This window comes from Ailuropoda melanoleuca, chromosome 5 (genome assembly GCF_002007445.2).
Source record: "Ailuropoda melanoleuca isolate Jingjing chromosome 5, ASM200744v2, whole genome shotgun sequence".
NCBI classification, from domain to species: Eukaryota; Metazoa; Chordata; class Mammalia; order Carnivora; family Ursidae; genus Ailuropoda; species Ailuropoda melanoleuca.
The window spans coordinates 70,254,633-70,278,696 of record NC_048222.1 but is presented as its reverse complement, the minus strand read 5'-3'; the positions used below and the strand labels follow the sequence as shown (position 1 = coordinate 70,278,696).

At 43.1% G+C, this 24,064-nt stretch overlaps 1 protein-coding gene across 1 annotated transcript in view; it reads right to left on the bottom strand.

Annotated features, from left to right (window-relative positions):
* Positions 1-24,064, bottom strand: part of RYR3 (ryanodine receptor 3) — a 541,796-nt gene that overhangs the window by 292,938 nt on the left and 224,794 nt on the right. Inside the window, exons 4-7 of the mRNA XM_034661206.1 lie at positions 8,023-8,097; positions 5,651-5,729; positions 2,012-2,124; positions 1,053-1,152 (exon numbers count right to left, since the gene is read on the bottom strand). Coding sequence (XP_034517097.1) covers positions 1,053-1,152; positions 2,012-2,124; positions 5,651-5,729; positions 8,023-8,097 — 367 coding nt within the window. The remainder of the gene's footprint in view (positions 1-1,052; positions 1,153-2,011; positions 2,125-5,650; positions 5,730-8,022; positions 8,098-24,064) is intronic.

The following is a 24,064-nucleotide window of genomic DNA, read 5'->3' as shown; positions in this document are numbered from 1 at the left end:
TTTTAAACATCTTTTTTTTTCTTTTTTAAAGATTTTATTTATTTAGAGAGAGAGAAGGGAAGAGAGAGTGCGAGCAGGGATAGGGACAAAGGGAGAGGGAGAGAGAATCTCAAGCAGACTCCTCACTGAGCGCAGAGCCCAATGTGGGGCTCAATCTGACGACCCTGAGATCATGACCTGAGCCAAAATCAAGAGTCAGACGCTTAACCAACTGTGCCGCCCAGGCATCCCATATTTTCAAACATCTTATCACAGAAGGGCATTCGCAGTTTGCAACTACTGGGCTCTGGGCTCAGGATTAAAAATCTGGTTAAAGCTGTGGTACGAGCATTTTTTAAAAATTCTGATCTTGCTGTAAAGTGCTAGAATGTAAGATGATAACTTGTATCAGTCACTGGCATTTGGGTACTCTGCTCAGCTGCGATATTACCCATGAGTAAGGTCAGGACAGTATACTTATTCTCTAACTCGAAAGGTGCATTGACTTTGCCTGGCTCCAAGAAACAGGATATGTTGAACAAACTTTGATGGTCTTACTTCCACAGGAAAAATAAAATTCTGAGAAAATTTTATTATTGTTAAATGGCTCTCCATAAATACAAGTAAAAACAAATAGCCAAGCACACTTTCATTATAGAGAAAGTCTTTCTTCTACCTGTATGGAGAGATGCTCTGGGGAGAAAGAGTACCAGCATCACCTTCTCAGAAAATAATCTAAGACTGAAGTTTCCGAGGTCTATATGCTTCTAACTCGTAACCATAAATGAAAAGGAACAGTGGGAGAGGGAGAATGCACATCCAAATCCTGCATGCCTGTCGTACTCTAAAGGTGGGCTTTAAAGGATTAAAAGGTATCATCAGGAATGCCCCAGTCATCAGAAAGCAGGACAGAAAATAATCCACACCCACATCGGAGAGATTCAGGTGAACTAAAATAATGCCAGCTGTGTAGCAAGACATGAGGCAGGAGCTGGGGAGCAGCAGAAAATGTCAGTATATGCAGCTCAAGACAGACTAGACGGCTGAGGGCTGAATGCACATAAAAAACACACCTTCCTCAATGCTACTTCCTGAGCACGTAGGATGCACGTTCCAGAGTGTCTGCATAAAAGAGGCGTCCACTTGTATATTCCCATTTGATACTGAGAGATGCTGCAGCAGAAACAGAAACGAGACATCCTTTAAATCCCCAGGCCAGTCCTGACAGAAGCAGCTCAACCTAGAATCTCCAGGAGTGAATTAAAGGTCTCCCTGTCATCAGGCTCTTTCTACATAGCCCGTGGGAGGCTGCCCCACCCCATCTAGATGCAGCTTCCAAGTGGGAATCTTTCTTCAGGGAAGAGGAAGTTCTCAGCGGCAGGGGTGGCAGACGACTGTTGACTTCACCCCCTTGGCCGGATCCCTGATTCAACAGGAAGTCATAAAATGTCTCATCAAGTTAGAAGGGAATTCACAAATGGCAAAAATGACTCCAGCAGGATCGGTGCTGAGGAGCTTAAAAACTTCTGACACTTCTCTGATATTCGGACACCTGGGGGCTTGATGTCAGGGACACCCTGTGCCCAATTTCCAGGTGCAAAAATCTCACCTGCATCTTTCAACCCCTGTGACATCCCATTTGCCAAAACATTTTAAATTCTCCATTTCTCCCACATCAGCTTATTTTCCTGTGGCCTGTTCTTTCTGGCTTTTCTTTGCTGGACAAGAGCTGAACCAAGTGAGAAATTCGCAGTAATGGGAGCTAATGTATAAACGGTTTTCTCAGGAAGCGCCTGGGGCATTGTAGCAGAGTTGCTGGGCATAGTACTTAATCTGAAAGGACAACGAACAGTTAAATTCCAGGCCCCATGATAAGGTGGCAGGGGAGAGAATCGAACCACCTACCTCTCCAGTATACTGTGCAAAGGATTCTCATCCTACCCAACCCACTGTGTCTCAGTTCAGCCTCAGCCATTAATTCCTAAAGGAAAATATTCTGAAAATGAAAAGATGCCTGTGAGGAGGTACTTACAAGGTATCTTTCAGAGGACACGCTGACGAGGATGAGGTCATCACCAATTCGAACCTTCTCTCCCTCAGATCTCTGTTTGGAAGCAGGATGTATGGTCCACCAACAGGCTTCTCCTACGTAAATGCTCCTTGAGTTAGTCATTGCTTCATGGGAATCAGTGTCCCTAATTCTGTCCCTTGTTCTCCTTTCTCCTGATAACAATCCCTCGAGAGCGCATGTGCACACATATGCATACTCCAGACCTCAGTCTCTATTGAGCCCCATATCCACTTGACTATGTCTATCACTTTTGCTCTCTCTAGAGACAGAAAGACAGTGTTTGGGAGAGAGTATTGGAGGCCAGAAGCTATAGAAGCCTTTGAATATTTTAAGACATATAGACAAATGCATTCTTCAAAGGTACTTCCGAGTCTTTAAGAATTGACTTCACTGGTCTACTGACTACTCATACAGTTTTATCTTTGCCACACTCTCTATGAAATTCCACTAAAATGAATAATTCTACTAAAAAAAAATCAGAGATATTTCAAAACACCTAAATCTACAAAGACTAGAACAGGTGAAAAACTGATAGCAAAGAAGAGAAATGGACAATTTGGAAAAAGGAAAGCAGATAGATGCTTTTCATGAAGAGAAAGCTAAAATCCAAGTCTTTAAGAAAGAAAATCTCAAGAAATAAAGCCATTCCTGCTGCGTGTGTCCCAGAAAGTCTCTGGAATTGGAGGTAAGTTGCTTATAAAGGTAGCTGCAGCAGATGGGGTTGAAAACAGAACTGACTAAAAGCTATTAAGGAACTTTTATCTCCCAGCACTTTTCTGTACCCTGCACAGCCAGGTGACTCCTTCTCCTCTACCTTACAGAAGATTAGGAGTTAAATCCATGGATGACCAACCATCAAAGTTCTGGTTTTGTAATACCAAGCACTGTCAAACAAGGAAGTGAAAGGTATTGTGAAAAATAGAGAATCATTCAAATTTTATGCCCTGATAAGTAAAACCCCAGCTCCTTTCCCTCTGCCTCTAGGCCTCATACACTAGCTGGGGTGCCCAATCTCCTCCCCTCAAATTTAAGGATTCCTCTTTAGGGAAGCCAAACTATCCGAGATAAAGATACTTTTGTTTGGGCATCTTCAGTGAATCCTTGCCAGATTAGACAAAAGTGAGGCTTAACAGATGGCAAAGCCACAGCCACACACTCAGGGTTTCTGGTCAGCTTTTACTGCCTTGATCTAAACAGGAAGGGAGACCAAGAATCACCCGACATCCGAGCCAAGTCACTAACATGAATGGCAGGAACAAAACAGTGGGGAAAGAGACTTGGAGAAAGAAAAGATTACGGAGAGCCAAAGAAAACTTTTAAAAAGTCATAGCATTAATAATCGCAGGGAGATAAGAAAAAGTTATATTCATAAAGCAATGAAAATATCCATGAGTGATCCCTTCAGAGAAAAACTCTTTGATCCTTAAAGAGACAGAAAGAAACAAGAGGGTTATAGGATAAAGTTGAAAAAAATCTCCCCAAAAGAATGAAGAGAAAGATTAGAAATAGGAGTGAAGAGAAAATTAGAAAACCAATCTAGAGGATTTCCAGAAATTATGAACAGAGAAAACAAAGTCAGGAATTAACAACAAAATAGTATTAAACATTTCCCAGAGCTAGAAGACAAGCATTCAGATTGAAAAGGCCCACGGGGTCCCTAGCACAGTGGAGAGACACCCACACCAGGGTCCATTTTCGTGAGACTTGGAACAAATAGGAACCATGCCCAGATATAACACCGTAGAATTTCAGACAGAAAGGCAAAAGAGAAGATCTAAGTAGCTCTGAGAAAAAAATATAAACAGGCCCTACATAAAGATTGGGAATCTGAATGTAGATGTCTCAATAGCCAGGCCATAAACTAGAAGAAAAGGAAGAAAGCCTTCATGATGCAGAGGACACGACATATTTCCAAGGTAGAATACTAGGAATTACTTATGAAGCTGAAACTAAGGAACTTTCAGATGACAATTTACCTCCCATGGATCTTTTCTGTACAAGCTACTGGATAACGGTCTCCACCAAAGTGACATGGTAAACCAATGAGGCGGGAAAACAACGAGATCCAGGAATCATGGACTCTACAAGAAAGGCAAAGGAGATTTCCTGGATGGTGGTGGATGTTTCTAGAAGAGGACACTGATGGAACAGCTGATATGAGTGAATCTGATGAGGGGAGAGTTTCACTTCTACAGGACAGTTTGAAATGAAGGAATGATTGGGTCACAAAAAGTAAAGCAAACAATGTTTTTCCAACTCCCAAAAAGTCTAAAGTCATTTTTACTGATGTAAAAAGAATGAACATATAGGACTTTTCCGGTTATGTGAGCTCTAAGACTGACAGCTGGTTTATATTTAGAGGCCAACTTACAATCAGTGAGTGTGGCACTTCATACATTTTGTAATTGTCAGCAAAGGTTGACAACACCTTAGAGGAAACCATATTTTAAGAATAACACTTTAGCTGAAAGCAAAGTAACCTCAAATCCAATGCGAATATAATCTTATTTTAAGGGAAAAGAAACCTAATGAGCGGAGGCAAGTCCACTCTCCTGCTTTGTACAAAAATGAGAAGTGGAGAGACAGAGGCTCTCCTCAGGAATTCTCAGACATCCCTGTGCATAACGCAGAGACAGGAGGTGCATATGGTATAATCTCGATTGTTTTTTTCCTAGAGCCTCTGTAAAATCATAGACTTTTGTCCTTTGACTACCCAACAATGGAATTTCCCTTCCTATTTGGGGGAAATGTCACGATATTAAAGATTGTATTCAAATTAGACTCTTCCTGTAGCGCGACCTAGGATTTGTTTTCTTCTCTGGCCTCTCTTTCCTCCTGTCCATTTTCCAAGCTAGGAGTTTCTACTTCAGAGCAGGTCCTACCCAATGTTCTCCCTGTAAATTCTCATTCTGCTTGAGTGAACCTAAATTAGCTTCTGCCATTTGCAACCAAGAATCCTGATTGATATATAGCCCAACATGTAAATGGAGCAGCAATTCTATATAGATTGCCCTTGATGGATGGCCAGATTACCTATGAATGTCTCCAGCCTCAGAGAGCACCCTACACCCCAGGGCCAGCTGTTAGGTCTGCCAGATCATTGCAGCTATTGCAAAGCGGTTTTCTTCATTGAGCTGAAAAGTGCCTCCTTTCAACTTCCATCCACTACTCCATTGGTCTATGGAATAACCCACAGCAAGTCAGAGCCTTCTTTGATACTGTAACTATAAGTATGAAGAGTTATACTGGTCCTCTGTTCTTCATTTCTGGTTTCCAGGGAGAACCAACATCATCCTGGTCACCACCTTTCTTAGGATCCACCTCCTGACTGTCAATATTTTTGACTGAACTCAAAACAAAACACAAAAAAAGCCAGTGTTTCCCTAAGTATATGACTGTGGTGAAAGTATGGTGTTCTCCTTCATTCTTAGTTCCTATGTCTCTATCACACATTGTTTCTTATTCTCCTAAATTTTATCAGACCTATTTCTTGATCCCACTGGTTGGTTGCTTTGGAATCCCAAATGAAGAACATATTCAGTATCCTTAAGCCCTTAGCCAAGGCCCCATTGAACAGGAGATCTGGGAATGTCGGCTTACCTGTGGCATGTTCCCGTAGACCTACATCAAATGCAAGTTTGTCTGTCTGGGATCTCGATGTGGTCAAACACGTTAGATACTGTGAAAGAAGAGTACATGCTAGTGAAGTCACACTCTTCTACTGGGTCTTCGCATCTCGCCACTAGTTGGCTTCCAGTGGTCAACTTCAACACTGAGCTACCGTAGAAAGGGCCTGTTTATCCTATTCAATGGTATGTAACACTTTTGAAATATACTTCTATAGTATATTTAAAATCTCAAAAATGTTCTTCTCTGATGACCCAGTGATTTAACTTCTAGGACCATATGTTACAGAAACAAGTTTGAAATTAGTATTTCAAACATACGTAATCACATGCTTTAGTTCAAAGATACTGAGGAACTCTTACGTTGGAGACAATATAAGTGGGACATATACGACCAACAATGGAAAGGCTGATAAACTTTGGTACTTCATTTTATGAACTATGTTACCACTAAGAGCATTTATCACGAGTGTGTAATATCATGGAACATATACAACATAGTACATTTGCACAGTTAACAGGCATGCAAAATTTAAATGCCTGGCAACTAGGCTAAAAGGAATTACACCAAACTGATACCTGAAGCTCTCTTTGGATAGTGGGAGGGACCATGATGATTCCCCCCACTTCTATTGATTTTGTTTTTCAAACTTTCCATGAGCTTCGGAACTTCTCAGTGTCTACGCTTCCGACCCCCCAATTATAAAAATACATGTGTGTATAAAACTTAACAATGATATTTAAAAAAACTTAATAATGGGAAAAAACAAAACAAAACCAACCAACCCATGGCCTGTTCCCTGCCTCCTTTACTGACAGGCACAGGGGCTGATCTTGGAATTGGACTGGCTGGCAGATCAGCACTTGGAATGGATTTTCTGAGTTCTACTTCCACTTCTCTGCATCAGGAAAGCGGAGAATCACTGCACTGTACAAAGTCCTATACCACCGGCTTCATTCTCAGAGCTGCTCCTAAAAAGAACTAGCTAGTATAGAGTTTACGTTAACCGTGAGTCGGATTTTTGGGGGGTGGGGACAGTATGTCTAGTAATAAATAGCATAATCCTTCAGATCCCTACCATGCTGCTAGCCTGAGTTTTCAAAGCCATGAGAAGTGTGCTGTTTGAGGGTTGGGTCTATTTAGGTAGGGAAAGAGAAGTATCAAGGTTTGATTTACCCTATGGATAAACACCAGGTTCTGAAAGATACACGCTCACTTCTCAATTCTAGACATTGTCAGCATATAGAGTTTCCCACTCTCTAGAGGTCCCCATCTCCCACTCCAATAACCTTCCATTTGGTCACTTTTGTTCTCTGTTCTTTGCCACGAAAGACTACAACAGATGAACGTTCAGGCTGAAAAGGTCAACTTCTTACCAGTGCTCGGGGAAAAAATAATGCTGCAATAAATAAATTATTTAAGAGGCAGCTGCTACTCCCACTGCCAGTGTGACAGTTCAAGCTTCGAGATGCACTTTGCGGCATACTGCAGGTGTGAACGTGTGAAAATGAAGTCTTGAATTAATGTAACATTTCCGCTAGGGCAAGACAAAGACAACAAGCCTTCTTCACACTGAGAGCGAGTGACAATGACAGATGCAGGGACAGGAGCGCTCATGATGAGAGCTGACATGTTATTACACTCGACTGAGGTCTTGGGATCATGATATGCTCCTTAAGATGCCCTGCCAAAGATCTGCAATATCTGTATTTTACAAACTGCCTTGACTTAAAACTTGAACAATTTTTCTCAACTTACACGGAGTTATCCCCATTTTGGTTGACTCTGGTTCTAGAGCCCTAACTAGTTACAGCCTGGTGAGCTCTCTGTGACTGCTCTGCTCCATGTCTTCCTACTGCCTCTGGATTCACAGAATACCTTCAAATGATTCCAGGACTGAAGGCAATGGATACCATCCCATTTCCTGTAGCTAGTCAAAGAGCTGAAATTTTACAAAAATCTCATGATTGATTTTTCTTCTATCCTGGTTATCCTTATATGCCCAAGAAATCCGTTATTTCATGTTTTATTTCTTCAAGTTAACATCTAGTATGTCAAGGCACTGTCCTTAGTAAGGTTGCGTTTAGTGAAATTAAAAAAAAAAAAAAAGACATGGTCCTCTGCCTCATGGAGTGGGAAGGAGGGTGGTCAGACATAAAACAAATACATAATTGCAAAATGAGATAAGTTATACAAGGAAATGCGAAGACAATGTGTTCTAATTATTTATATTCCAAATTATTTCCACTGTTGATGTAATCTAGACGCTTGTTGGTTTCCTATACTTTCTCCCCTTTTTTTTCTTCCTTCTTGAATGGTGAAAGCAGACAGCCGGATGTGCTTACCATTCCACTGAAGGAGTGCCGCAGGAGAATTGCGTGGCCATATAGCAGGGTCCTGTGGCCGCCCCCTTGTGCTGCCTGTGGGGAAGGAGAAGGAAAAATGTCAGCATGGGCCACTTGTGGCCCCTCTGAGAGCAAAGAGCAACAAGAATTCTGGAAGACAGACTACAAAGAAAAGACCCATGGCAAAGCTCCCAAAGAATTCATTCTAGAAGTGAGTGGCCAGCCTATGGGCGAGGGGGAGACGCGTGACCACAGCCATGCAACATCCTTGGGAGAGGGTGTGTGAGGCCAAACCTCCTCTTGGAAATGTCCCCTGCCAGGGATCAGCAGAAACCCCGAGCTGCTCCACCAGAGAAGCATATAAATGAGATAGGTACTGCTTACCTTCCTTTGAAGCTTCTCAGAAGCGTTCAGAGTGAGAGAGAGAAACAAATGTGATGTAACTCTAGCCTAGCGACAGAAAGGCAGCTTGGGGGACAGGCATATGGTCACATTCTGTACCCTGCGGTCTTTTCCCTTCGAAGCACTTGGCCTTCTGCCCAATCACTTAAATGGGTCCTATTTACCCAGATCTCACCATTCCAGATGGCTCTGAAATCCAGGACTTTCAAAGGGCAACCAGTAATGCAGAAATAGACCCATCGGTTGAGGGACCATCTTGGTACTTTCTCTGCCTCCCCAGGCAGCTCCACTTCGGCTGTTCACAGCCCAACATAAAGCCTCTGTGTCTGCTGCTTTTCCCCTGAGTCTGAATCACGCGTCACTATCGGAACTGAATAGCACACGATCAGAGACAAAACTATTATTTATTGTGGAAAAAAACTGAAATCTACAAGAAATCCTATAATTTTTTGGCATCAATTTTCTCAACCTTTTACCGAAATCTCTTCCTATCCTCTTACCCTCCCCTCAGAGATAGTCAAATAGTTCTGATCACACACTCCTTTTAGGAAAAAATATTTAAGCATAGGACCCCATCCCTAATGCATAAAAAGCACTCAAAGCCTGAAATGAAAATGAATCGTAAAGAGAAAATCTAACATTAGCCTTCTGTATGCCAGGGCACCTCTTATGTACTTTATTTTATTTAGACCCTCATACGAGCAGCCCCAGGGGCTGGCTGGAGGTCTGCTCCCCTCTCCTGCGCCCATCCTTCCTCAGAGCAATGAGCAACGAAGGGGAAAGCCATGGGGACAGAGAGAAGACACAAGTCTGAATAATGAGGTCTAGAGTCATTTTATTTCAACTCTATTTGGATTAAAAGAATCACTCTGTCAAAGAGATAATCTTCTCATGTCATACCAGGAGCCTAAAGAAAAGAAAAATGATAGACGTGGTATCATGTTTTTTAAAAAGCTGATAACCATATATAAATGGGGCTGTATTTCCTCACAGCTTGAAGATATTTAAGGGCTTCCCAGGCTTCAATGCGATGGAGGAATTAAATGTTCTTTGCACTACTTCCGAATTTCTTGAAGTCACTCGGACTAACTTTAGTTGCTGTATTTACAAATGTGTCAACAACTATGTTAAAATGAGTCAATTTTTACATCCTGTCAGTCTGATTTTTTCCCTGCACACCTGCAATATCAGAAGTTAACTGATAGCGCCTGATGACTTCCGTGTGGGTGTGTGTCCCAAACTGGTCCTGTGTCTCCAACAGAACTACTGACTACATTATATGTCCCGGTGTTAACCGTGGGTCACACCCTTGTCTTTGTTCCCATCAACTCCGTGAGGAATCTTAAAAAGAGTCCAGTGTCGCTGACCACAAAAAGTGGCACAGAAGAGCTTGTGCTCCTCCTCTTCTCTGGCACTGCTGGAAACGTCTCCTGGCCCTCGGGTCCTTTGTTAACGGTGCCAACAGAAACGCAGAGAGACTAAGCCCAGGCGCCCCACTGGGACTGAATGGGACGGCACCTCGCAGCACCCGGGAGGCTTCACGGCCTGACTCCTTCCTCCACTATGGCAGTGGTTCTCTGGGGGGGGTGGGGAGAACGTCCTCTGTTAAAACCTAAGCTGCTGGACCCTGCTCTGCAGCACTTGCTTCAGGAGGCCTGGGGTGGGGCCTGGGAACTGCCATTTCTAACAAGTTCCAGGGGATAGACACTGATGTTGCTGGTCCAGGGATGACATCCTGAGAACCACTGCTTAAGGAATGATCAAGCTTCAGTTCTTGGAAGAGGAGAGGAGCTTTTTCTGCAGAAGCTTTGATAATCATCGCCCTGGGTGAGCTACTCTGGGCGCACAGTATACGTAGGCGCTTTACGTAACATCGTAGCTCGTCCTCCTAACTTGTCTAAGTAGGGATAATCTCCCCCATTTGTAATGTGAGGAACTGGAAGTTCAAAGAAGGTATGTATCTTGCCGTCTATCATAGGGCTGGATGTGTGGTGGGAGGAAGTGAACTCACAGTTCACTCCCGAGCTTGAGCTCATTTCGCTCTAGTTTCTGTGATATCTTCCTGTGAACAAAACCAGTGTACAAAGTAACCAGGGAAGCAGGAGAGGGAGACATTTCCTCAGCTTCTAAAACAAGGTAAATTGATATGGCTGGGATTTAGTGAGCATTAAGCATACAGCAAGCATAGAACTATGCCAAGTGCGATATGTGAACGGTCTCACTTTATAATTATAATTAGTGCTGTGACGTAACTAGAGTAAGTATCTCATTTTACAGCAATGCAAACTGAGGCTTAAAGAGGTTAAGTAACTTGCTCAAAGTCATACAGGTTCCAAGGGCAGAGTCGGGATTTAACCATATGCTATGTTGTCTCCCTCTTGGTAGCCTGGTCTAGAAAGTCTAGAAAGAGTTATGTTTTAAAAAACCCATGTTACAAGTAGGAAGCAATCTGCCTATTAAAGTAGATGAAGGAGCACTGGAATAGACCAGGAGGGTAAAAGGGTGTTGAGGAATAGCTTTATCAATAAGGTAGACCCTGACAGGTCGGAGTGTTGACCATCAATGAGAGTAGGAAAGAAGAACCCACAGGACCAAAGGCCTGGAGGCGGAGAGTATGAAGCACACGTGGGGACCAGCCAATGATTCGCTGACTAGCACTGGGGTCAGCTGAAACGAGAGGGAACATCTGGAAAAAAGGGCACAGGCACGAGGCAGTCAGATTATGGAGGACTACGACTGACTGTTCCACAGCTACTGGGACACTGGTGTAGGCTTCCTGTTTGTTTGTTTTTCTTACTGGTGTAGGTTTTTAAACGGAGAGTGTCAAAATCAAAAATGTACCTTCGGAAGGTAAGCCTGACTGCACCGTGGTGGGAGAACTGGAGGCGTCAAACCCTAGGGACAGAAAAGATCATGCATTCATCCCGTTTCCACGACAACAGGAGAGTGTGGACTAAAAATCCTGGTGTCATCCTTTGCTCCTTTCTCCCTCTCAGGCTCACAGTCAAGCTAAAGCACCCCCAGGTGCCATCTTTGAAATATATTCTACAGCCAAGTGTGCAGTACCCTGCTGCCTGCTTCACCTGGATGACAGCATGGCCTCCCAACTCTGGCGTCTGCTGCACCCCTACTCCCCAGCTCTCTTACAGTCTGAGCCAACATGGCAGCCAGAGCTATCCTTGTACAGTTGTCGGTTACACCGTGTCACTTTCTCGTTCGGCTCCCCCCACCCACCCACCACGGCTCCCTTTCACACTTAGAAGAGCAGCGTCTTCACCATGGCCTCCAAGACCCTGCATCAGGACTTGGCAAATTTTCTCTGTAAAAGACCAGACAGGAAAGACTTTAGGCTTTACACGACACACGTGGTCTCTGTCACGTAGTCTCTCTTATTTCAAACAACTTTTTCAAAACTTAAACACCATTCTTACCTAGAGGGCTACCCAAAATAAGTCACAGCCTGGATATGACCGCTGGCCTTTGTTGCTGATCCCTGCTGTCCTTGATCTGGTTCCCTTGCAACTCTCTGATGTCATCACTACCGTGAGGACTCTCCCATCACCACTTCTGCTCCCAGCCCTTGGGCCTCCCTCTGTTACTCAGCCTAGGATGCTCCCTCCTACTACAGGGCCTGACACACATGTTCCCCTCCACCTGGAATGTTCCTCCTCCAGTAGCCTCACAGCTTATGCCCAGCCTTCATTCAGTTCTGTACTTACATCTCTCATTGCAGAAGCCTCCTCTGATCACCCCTTCTAAAAGAAAAATCACCCTTACTCTATCATAATTTGCTGCTGTATTATTTCTTGAGACATTTGTTATGTATCTATCCTCCACCACTCCCAAGGATATAAGGTCCGTGTGTCTGTTGAGTTCTCTGCCACATCAACATCACTTTTATCAGTGCCTGGCAAAGAGGCGGCACTCATGTTCATATTTCCTGAATAAAAAAATAATAATTACACAAAGTGGTCCTTTTGTCTCCCTTTTACAGATGGGAAAAGAGAAGCTTTCCCATATTCGGCTTGTAAACAGTGAGCCTGGATTTGAACCTGGGTCGAACTACACATTCTACTAACTGTTTCCACAATTTGACTAATTCAGGAATTACATTCCAGGAAAGATGTGATATGCTACCCAGAAGACTGCACGTCCTGTTCACAGGGGATCCAGACCTCAACACTGCGAGGCTTCATTGGGGTGGCAGTCCTGTCCCTCCACAAGTGAACTCCACGGTCACCATTGGTGGGAGGAGATGATTTGGTACCACCTCGGGGACGGGGGTTGGGCAGGGCAAAGCTGGTAAAAGCACCCTGATGCCAGGTCCAGAAGAAACATGTTCCACCAGATCATTAACTCAATCATCTTGCCTGTAATTTTAAAATGAATTCCATCCCTGACATTTCTTTTGGTGGTCACCAGACGGTGCTCCCCATAAGATAAACCTGATGTGGCAACACAGAAAGGGGAACGATGCTTCTCTACAGCCACACGTCAGTATTTCCAGACTGTTAGACCTTGAAGCTACCTTCTTTTATAATCTGGAACCCCAATTCCTCTTTGGGGGTCCCAGGCTCTGGGAAAGCTCCCTGGTGAATGTAACATACCCCATGAAAGGCTTCAGAGGCCACCTTCCTGGGAGAGCGTGGACAGCATGAAATCAATTTGTTGGTTGTGACTGTGCATGCTTTCATTTTCCTTTCCTTCCCTACCGCACTTCTGTTCTACTCTTTCAGGCTATCAAAGAAAGAAAGAAAGCTTTCTAGAAGGTCACAGAGCAATATTTCCTTTATGTTGCTCAGGATGACTGCATTTCCTCTGATACAAGTGACAGCTAGTAATGATGCCATATAAGTAAAAAACAAAAAAACAAAACACCCCAGTAACAGCTAACAGTACAGTCTGGAAACTCGCTACTCTCAGTTAGAAAACACAGTTAAAGATTCTATTCACAGCTGATAAAAACGATTCAGTTTTTAGGAATTTACTTAGATGAGTTACGCCTTCAAAATGAAACCACAAACCTTTACTCTATAAAATTTAATTTGATTTGTGAAATGGAAAGGTGTACTTTATTACGGAATAAGAACACCAGTATCTGTAAGTGCCTGTTCTTCCAAGTTTAACTTACAGCTTCAAGGCAGTTTTAATGAAAATTCCAATAGAATATTTTGCAATTCAACAAAATTGCTATAAAATTCACCTGGAAATATGAACATTAAGAAATTTTTATTCTGAAAGGGAACTAAGTTTTAGTAAATGTTATGAGGTAAAATTAATGAGTTCATTCTGGTACTGGTTCAAAAAGAAGAATGTAGCACAAGACAGGCAGTCCATAAACAAAGATGAAATACAGCATGTGAGAAAGCAGATTTCTAGTACAATGGTTGGGGGAGGCATGATTATTAAACAAATGTCTCTGTGATAGGTGGATAGCAAATCAAAAAGCATTCAGGAAGAGCCACAGGAAATCTAAAAGATTCTGGATGGATAACAGAATTAAATGTTTCATTTTAAAATTAAATTCTGGAACAACTAGCATGTAATAGAATGGTCCACACTCCTTTACAGACTTAGTATTTATCCAAGCTATGAAGTAACAGATGCACTCCAAGGAAACAAAAAACAGATAAGATTGTACCAAGATCACTGAACTTCAGAACACTGGAAACAACATTTAATAAATTACAGAGTACTCTGTATCACCAGGACAAATGGGTTAACATCTTGTTGAAACGTAAGAAACAAGCCTCAAGTAAAGAAACAGGCAAAGGATATGAATAAAGGATTCCTATCAGGAATAAAATTAAAGCATATGGAAGGGATTTTTATCTCTTCTAGTAATGAAAGGAATGACAACTAAAGCAATTTTTATACATCATCTTACATCAACTAAATTGCAAAAAAAAAAGAAAAGGAAAAATACAATGCTGTCAGAGCTGCAATTTAGCTGTGACACTGAGTGCAACTCTTTTGCATGGCAATGTGGTAATGTATAAAAGAGCCATAAAGGGGTCCATAACCTTTGCGATAGTAATTTCACTTCCGGGAATAATTCAAGAAACGCAAAAACATACGCACACTGTTGTGATAAGAGCATTATAATGGAGGCAAATGAAACACCCGGAAGGGGCCTAAATATCCAAAAGAAAAATGTTGTTTAGTAGATCATGGGCTTCTTCAGGGTGTTCTATCCTGAAGTCAATTACAGAGGCTACCAGAAACACAGTGGAATGTGATGTAACAGGTCAATGTGAAAAGGCAGAATGAAAAAGGCCTTCACCTGTTACATATAAGCAAGAATGACAAAGAAACCTATCAAAATGCAAAAGCCATCTGGTTGGTTGCAGAACCAGTGGAGATTTTCCCAAATTTTTAGCACTACTATCATTTCAATTAAAAAAAAATACATGCGTGTTGAGGGCAACAACTGCTGCATGTTTTAAAGAAGTGGAGTGTTCTAAAAGTGTTTTGTCTATTTGTTAAAACCGCATTTGCTCAAGGATGTCATTAGCTTGCCAGAATCCTCAGTGAATGACTTTTCCTGCCTGAAGGGCTGATGGAAGGCATAGCAGTATGCATTAATCCAGAGTCTAGCTCTTTCCTGATGTTAAGTGGAAACCCCAAGGAGGTAGTCTTTATCCAGGACCCCTCTGACCCCCTCCTAAGTTCCCTCAGGCCCAGCTCCAGACTCCAGAGGAAAAAATCTCTTGCCACAGAAAATCACTCCTTCTGGAATCCCAAATACACTGGTTCTTCGGACCGTCCTTTGAGGACCCCTCACCTTGGATCCCATTCTTGTTCCTGGAGACTTGGTCTCTCCACTATTCCATGCTTCCAAGGCTGCCTCCCCCAGCTGCTAGACTCCAGGTCCACCTCCCCCTATTGCTATAGGCCAGCCCATTACCCGCCTCTGGCCAAACTCCCAAGTCCCCACTTTTCTAAGAGGGGAGGGCAGATGGGAACGGACAATACTTCCCCAGTTCAAACGGCAACATTTTCCAAACAGGTCTTGGATTATAAACTCCTGGTAGCAGGGATGATTTTTCTTCTTTACCACTAATTAGGCAGTGCATTGAAATTTAGAAAGCGGAGTCCCAGGATGGGAGGGTACATGCACACATTAGTTTGACTTGGGCTCTGAAGTCAGAGTCAGGGAAGAGGACCACAACAAAGCAGCTTCTGGTCATGTGACTCCCCTTACTGTGCGTGACATCCCAGAGAGCCCAGTGCAGGCCACAAATGCTTTCCTTCACTGCCTTTTCTGAATCAGATACTATCCTCTTCAGTGAGGTAACCGCCAAGTCCAGCTTTTCCTGGGCTCCCCCTCTTGGGATATAAAAACATTAGAGAAGCACAAGGCACCGTTCCTCTAATTTGACACCTCGATTTTCTCTTCGTAATGGGATAGTTACTATAGATCTAAAACTCTAAGAGGAGCCTGAACCAGTGTCTACAGAGAGCCACACCTTCGGGGCAGAATCCCCTGAAGGGGTTTCCCCTGTAAGAAATTCTTCAAGTGAGTCTGGGACAACTCAACCAGGACAGCGCAGGCCTTTCAGCTAAATGTACCTGAAAGGAGGCCACAGTCTTAGCATCGTTGACGGGTCTCTTAGGATATTGTTAAAAACGGAAATAACGAAATAGAGTTTTAATGAAGTTTGGAAAAGAGGAGGAAGGTGTGCTACCTGACAGCCCCACTTCCCCAAGTTCAAGGATCATGGCTGTCTCCCCAGTTGCCTTTCTGAAACCACACGCCCACATGGCAGAGGCTGTGAGGCACAATAGGACCCCTGAGAGAAGTGGCTGACTCAGGTTGGCTGAAGGCCTATCGAAGTCACTGTTCCTTCTGCTACATGCTCTAGCAGCAAGGAAAGCAGGGGGAGGGGACCCCAGGGAGCCCCACCTCCCACACCCTCAGTGCTTCCCCCTCCCATCACCTCCTATCACAGGACTGAAGGATGGAATGTTCCAAAAGCTGTGCCTGAAAACACGCTAGTCTCCGTTCTCTCATTTTTTAAGTAGGGAGGACACAAAGCCAACAATCCACCCCCAACCACCTCCCACCAATGCCAAATGTACCATTCCCACAGCTTCTAACTCATTCAGTTCAGCCCCCCTGCCCTCTTGGAAGCACCTAGAATTATTTGTCCTCGGTGAGAAGACTCTGGCAATCTCATTTTTGTTCGGCTCATAACTTGCCCAGCCACATGGAAATATTTCAGGACAGAGGGATGAAAGGCCACAGCCTGATCTGAGAAGCTAACTTCTGGGTCTCGAGCATCGTCTCCAGCAAGAGGCTGTGCAGCAGGGAGGTATTCTGTGTAGGAAAAAGCCCCTCTGACAGCCTTTTCACCGAAGTCTTACCCAGATTTTCGTAGGTAAAATCTGAACGAGGACTCATGAGCTGGGGGTTGCAGAGCCGCTTTGGCGGTGACCCAGAATTCATTCATCCCTCTGAGCACTTAAGCCCGTGAGAAAGAAGAGTCCTTGCACAGTGCAGACTTAAACCCTGATCGCACAGCAGAAGACAACTCAGGAATCTCCTTTCAAGTCTCTAAACATAAGTTTTTGATCCATGAGAATCTACATAGACAGGTGCAACCATTTCCTCTCCCCCCCCCTCAATCCATGAAGTTTGGGGAACAAACCAAATCACTTTATGAGGTTCCCACTAGGGCCAGGATTTCATAAACACTGATATTTTTTTTAAAGAATTTACTTATTTATTAGAAAGCACAGAGGGAGAGGGAGAGGTAGGCGCCGACTCCTTGCTGAGCAGAGAGCCTGATATGCGGCTGACTGAGCCACACAGATGCCCCTTACAAACACTGATTCTGAAACAGGAAGATAAGCGCTCTCCATGGTGGGGAAAGAGCCGGGTGTTGGGATGCCTCCAAATTCAGCACAGGGTCATTCTAGATACATCTGTGCTTTCCTTTGAACATAGATGTCTCAGGGGAACCAGACAGCCAGAATGGCAGCTATAACACATTTCTTTTTATTGTATCTTTTAAGAGAACAAACTGACGGGAGATATTTGTCAGGGTAGTAATGACATTTAGATTGATGGCAAGTATACCTTGGAAAGAGGTGAAGCAATTATTTTTTTTTCTCTGAATTAATGTTTCCCCCTTTGTCTCGCAGCTGACTAACAGACTTCTAAGAACCTGATATTGCCCCCTTCATTCTTTACATAAAGAACCCCAGCAGCTAGATTTGTTTTCCAGTCACTGCTCTGGTTTTGATTTGAACCACCCATACTCATCATTCATCAGGCCTCTGATGAAACGGTAGACCAGCAGCCACATAGGGTCAAGACCAAGCTCTCTGCCCAATCATGAGCTTTCATCCCAAACTAACATATACTGAATATTTTCTATAAAGAGTTTAACATTTGAAAGGTCAGATTACCTTGACATGAAAAATCAAACACTCTCTCTAATCTATTTCTGTAGGAAAAAAAAAAACCCCTGTTCATTCTATGGATAATAAAATAGGAATAAGTTTTTATCATAAAACCACCATTGAGTCCTACTGTGTGCGAACACTTTCACCCATGTGGGCTATGAGACAGAAAATGAAATCAATTCTATTTTGATCTTTGATCCTCCTTCCTTTCTCCTGCACTCCTTAACCTATTTTTTCTCTCTCTCCTGGATATTCTTTCATTCCTCACACCAGTACCAATTATGACCTTGTTGAACAGAGATCAATTCATCTTGTTCTCTTTACATCCATACAATAAGCCTAGGGCCACATATCTGAGCAAAACAAACACACATCTTTCCTTGAAGTATATGTAGTGGCCTTGGGTAGAGAAGCTGATTCTTAAGAGCTCTATATACACATGGGCCCGTGTAAGGATAAGATAGGTGTCCCTAATACTTTCTATCTGTTCTGCTCAGAGAACAGTAGCACAATTCTTCTCAACATCTCATGGACTGATTCTAGACAAGTAATCTTCAATCCCAGCTCTCTATCAGAATCACTGGTAGAGCATTAAACGTGAAAACAAAGCAAGCTACAAAAATCCCCCACAGTACAAAAGGCTGTCCATTCCCTACGATTCTCATTTGCAGGTCTGTGATGGGGCCTGGGCTCTCAGGTGGTTCTGATGTACAGCCAGTCTTGAGAATCACCCCTCTGGGACTCCTCAGCCACGTTGGAGACCTCATCCAAGTAATCTGTATGATATTTACAGCCAGCAAGTACTTCTCTGTTCTCAGAGCTGCCCTTCTGGACCAGTGACTGATTTTCCTTTCAGCATTTCTCTAGAATCCCACTGAAGCAAAGAACAAATATGGTTGCTTCCCTAGTCCTTGACGGATTTAGTCAAAATAAAAATCGACTTTCTCTGCTTTTCTGTTTCTGAGCTCTGCTGCCATCGATGTGACAGGTGGAAAGACAAAAACCCCTACTGTCACCTGTGCGTGGTGGGTTCCATCATGACCACCCCCAGACCCACCCCCTTCATCATGTCGAAGGGCAGCTGGACTCTGAGCTGCCTCATGCATATTATGGACCTCCTTCCCCACCATCCTGGACTCCACCGGGCCTGGGAAAAGATAGAGTTTGTGGCAAAGAACAGAGCAGGTTAGGGGGAAGGTCTTTTACTTTTCTTCTCTTACTACTGGGTCACTCCTCTCCCTAGTCAGTCACCTCTGCTGTTTTCACTCTGGTTCTGTCCGTTCTAAGTCCCCTGCCCTGAAGGGTGCATTTCAGCACTCTGCATTCTTATTTACAACTTTTACAATTTACAATTTTATGATTTGCAATTTTTACAATTTAAAACAGACGATTTTTCTACTTTTCCATGTATGCGAGGTTCATGTCCTTTAGAGGTGTTCCAAATCCTCTAACACTTTAGCGGTGTATTCACATGCCTGCTTTCAAAGGCCCAACTTTCAGAAGCCTAGCTTAGGTCTCCGTGTTCCAGCCACCACCCAGCTCTCTGTCAAAGAGAAAAATAGAAGTATTTTGTTTGTTTTTAAAACAGAAGTCTTCTCTGCTGATCTTTGACTGGAAGCCAGGAAATGGACAGAGCAAAGCACCATTGGATCTATTTTTCTCCCCATTGTTCAGAGAGTAAATTCATCACCCTGACATTGGAAGGATAACCTACTAAGACTGACAGTAAAACCCAACTTCCCTTGAGCTGCAACAGAAGCTTTGTTGGGCAAGGGAAAGAAGAGATATTAAAATTAGCAACAGCAATCTGTGAGAGGAGGAGGGGAGCAGCTCAGAAACACGGAGTAGGGTTCACAATCCGAACCCAAAAATAAAACTAAACTTCAGTTGTGCTGTCATTTGCTTCCTTCAATGGCTGGAGAAAAATCAATCAATCAATCATTTCCCAGTGGGGTTGGCAGTTACCCTTAACGTAATGTGGTGACTTGGTACTGAAAATAACATCACAAACAATGTATTTTCTGAAAACAAAAGGATCTCATTTACAATAGCACCATAAACAATAAAATACTTAGGAATAAATATCACCAAGGAGGTGGAAGTTCTTTATACTGAGAAGTACAAGACATTGATACAAGAAACCAACGAAGACACAAATGGATGTAAAGGTATCCTGTGTTCGTGGGTTGGAAGAATAATCTTAAAAGGTCTATACCACCCGAAGTCATCTATAGATTCACTGCAATCCCTATCAAGATTCCAATGAGATTTTTCACAGAAGTAGAAAAACCACCTAAAATTTATATGGAACCATAAAAGACCCCGAAAGCTAAAGCAATACTGGGCGAGAAGGACAAAGCAGCAGGCACCACACTCCATGATTTCAAGCTCTATTATAAAGTAATCAAAACAGCATAGCACTGGCATAAAAACAGATCTACATAGACCAATGGAACAGAATCGAGAGCTCAGAAATAAACCCACGCATACACAGTCAACTAATATTTGTCAAGGGAGCCAAGAATACTTGATGGAGAAAACAGTCTGTTCAGTAAATGCTGGAAAAAGTATTTAATGTAAAAGAAAAAAACTGGACCCGTCTTACACCACTCACAAAGATTAACTCGAAATGGACTAAAGACTTCAATGTAACACCTGAAGCCATAAGACTCCTGGAATAAGACATAGGGAAAACTCCTTGACATAGGTCTTGCCAATGGATTTTTTTTTAATATGACATCTAAAGCACAAGCAACAAATGAAAAATAAACAAGTGGGACTACGTCAAACTAAAAATCTGCACTGCAAAAGAAACAACAAAGTGAAAAGGCAACCTACAGAATGGAGGAAAATATTAACAAATCATGTATCTGATAAGGAATTAATATCCAGTGTATAAAGAACTTAGATGACTCAATAGCAAAAAACCTTAAATAATCCAATTAAAAACTAAGCAAAGGACCCAAATAGACATGAAAATGGTCAAGTGATACATGAAAAGGTGTTCAACATCACTCATCAGGAAAATGCAAATTAAAACCACAATAAGAGGTCATCTCACACCTGTCAGAATAGCTATCCTCCGTGCCATACGCCACAAAAAAAAAACAAAAACAAAACTCCAAGGAATAACAAAGCTGGCGAGGGTATGGAGAAAAGGGAACCCTTGTGCGCCACTGGTAGAAATGTATATTGGTATAGCCACTGTGGAAAACAGTACGGAGGGTCATCGAAAAATTCAAAATAGAGCCACCATATGATCCAACAAGGCCACATCTGGGTAGCTATCCAAAATAAATGAAATTACGATATTGAAGAGATATCTGCACCCCCATGTTCACTGCAACATTTACAATAGCCAGACATGAAAACAACGTAAGTGTCCACTGACAGATGAATGGGTAAAGAAGTTGTGAGATACACACATACACATACACACACACACAGAAGAATACTATTCAGTCACAAAAAGAAGGAAATCCTGCCATTTGTGACAACATAGATGAACCTCGGGAGTGTTATGCTAGGGAAAGAAGACAGAGAAAAACAAAACTGTATAACCTCACTTATATATGGAATCTAAAAAGAGGCAAACTCATAGAGGCAGGAAAAACTGAATGAGACCGTAATTATATTGGAGATATCACTGCGATCTTTATGTTCTTCATAAAAATAAAGTATCACTAAGGTGCTTGAAGTGATCTCTCCTTTCGTATCATGGTATTATCTCCTCCACTAGCCATGGCTGAGGCTATGGAATATGCATCCCTAACACCAGAGGTTCGTCTCTGACTTGTTCTCCATGAAATGGAACCAGAGCTGTTCAAGTTCATGTTTGTGACAGAAGAATTATGATGGGTCTGGGCTGCCTTGTTGCCACACTAGAGCAAGGATGCTCTCAAAGACATCAGCAGTAACTTTCAGAAGGCTACCATGTGCTCCCTCTGACCAAGCAGAAGAGATCTGGGCGTCACAGAGAAAATGATGACTGCATTTGGGAATATGCAAGGTATTTGGAAAGAGATCTAAGATAATACTAAAATGAGGAATGGGGTGCCACAGTGTGGGGGAAAGGTCACTGTAATGTACTGTTCAGTTTCCAATCGTCTTAAAGTCTTCTTAGTTCAAATTATGATTGTCTATTTTTTAATTTTTTTTAAGATTTTATTTATTTATTTGACAGAGAGAGAGAGACAGCCAGCTAGAGAGGGAACACAAGCAGGGAGAGTGGGAGAGGAAGAAGCAGGCTCACAAGGGAGGAGCCTGATGTGGGGCTCGATCCCAGAACGCCGGGATCACGCCCCGAGCCGGAGGCAGATGCTTAACCGCTGCGCCACCCAGGCACCCCTATGGTTGTCCCATATTGATGATATTTTTCAATCACTAGATTATAAAACAAGGACGTAGATTAGAGAGGCTATTGAGCAGGTAGGAGATCTCAGGGTAATGTGTTGGGCTCTTGCCACCGATTTGTTACCATGGTGACGACCCCCGCTGTCCCTTATTGGTGAAATACCATGGGGGTTACCTTTTTAAAAAAAAAAAATCTAGCCTGAAAAATTTAGAAGCTCTATCTGGGACAGAATGCTGGGCAAGATCTCATGGGCTACAAACTGGACTTTCTGGAGCCAGGTGGCCCTAGCTTAAAGAAGGTTGGGGACATTGGGGGTAGGGTATTGTCTCAGTCTGCCCCTGCTCTGGAGCCCACTGGGATGTATGGGGAAAAGCTGGGTTCAGCCCAAGATTCCTTTCCCAGATCAAGTGAGTGCATTTAGAATAGATCTTATAGATATAAAAGTCTTTCGGTTTGGAGAGCTAGACACACGCACGTTTGTTAAAACCAAGATTGTTTGGGGCTGGATATACCTGCATTTTGTGCTAGAACCCAAAGACAGATGAAAGTAGGGGTGCCTGGGTGGCATAGCGATTAAGCGTCTGCCTTCGGCTCAGGGCGTGATCCTGGCGTTGTGGGATCGAGCCCCACATCAGGCTCCTCTGCTATGAGCGCTTCTTCCTCTCCCACTCCCCCTGCTTGTGTTCCCTCTCTCGCTGGCTGTCTCTATCTCTGTCGAATAAATAAATAAAATCTTAAAAAAAAAAAAAAGACAGATGAAAGTAGCTCTTAAGGGACGAGGCGTAGGTAAATGTCAGATATGGAAATGTCTAGGTTATTTCGGCACACTTCTCAAGATACGACAATTGCGACATCACTCCTCAGAAGAAGAGGTTGGAGCTTCTTAACACCATTTAATACAAGAAATGAAAAACTGTTTTTATTCTGTTGGAATAGTTTTAGCAGATCACTATAGAGGAAAATAAAAGACAGACACAAACAGATTCCTCTTATTCAGGGGATATGTCTGGAAAGACAAGTGCAAATGTGGGGAAATGCTGAGTGATGTCTGTTATCCACAAGAAAGAAAAACACCAAGGTCCATTAACAAAATTAAAATGAAGTTAATATATATTTTAAAAAAGTGCACAAGTCAATGAGTGTTTAGGGACAGACAGACAAATGAGGGAAAGGGACGGGCCGATCTGAGGAGTATTTTGCAATTCCTGTGAGCACAAAACATTAGGTAAAAGGAGATCCGTTGGACCTGGATCTGTCAGGACCAGAATTCAGCAGAGTGAACTTACGCCTCCTGGTTGCCGTGGGAACAGCTCAAGCTAACAAAATCCAGTAAAAAAGCGGCAAATGAAGTAAATAATGTTAGAGGTGGAGCCACCGTGGCCTAGGTAGCTCCACCTGGGGAGAGAGACGGCAAGGAATTTATGAGGGATCTGCGCTATAGGTAACAGTTGGGGTTACAAGACCAGGAAGTGGAGTTCCATATAAACAGGTCAACCTGAGAACACATTCTCGAGAGGGCACGGGAATACTGCCATCCTTCCATCTCCCTCACTGACTTTGACAGAAATCAGGGCAGCTAATAAATCATGGATCTGCAGATCCCCATTGCTTCACCCTTCACACACCCAAGCGGCTGCCAGCATAGAATATGGAACAGGGACACAGCAGTTGCTCACCCCCTGGGTGACCCAGTTCCATTGCCTGAGGTCAGAGAACTGTAGTTCCTGCCATTTAGACTTGCCTCCAGGCCCTCTGTCCCACCCTGCCAGAGAGGCCTGCCGGGGTGGGGTGTGGGAGTCGGAAAGGCAATCCATACCACCTCAACATGTACCACCCTGAGCAGAGCAAGGGTTCTGAAATGCATCTTGTTAAATA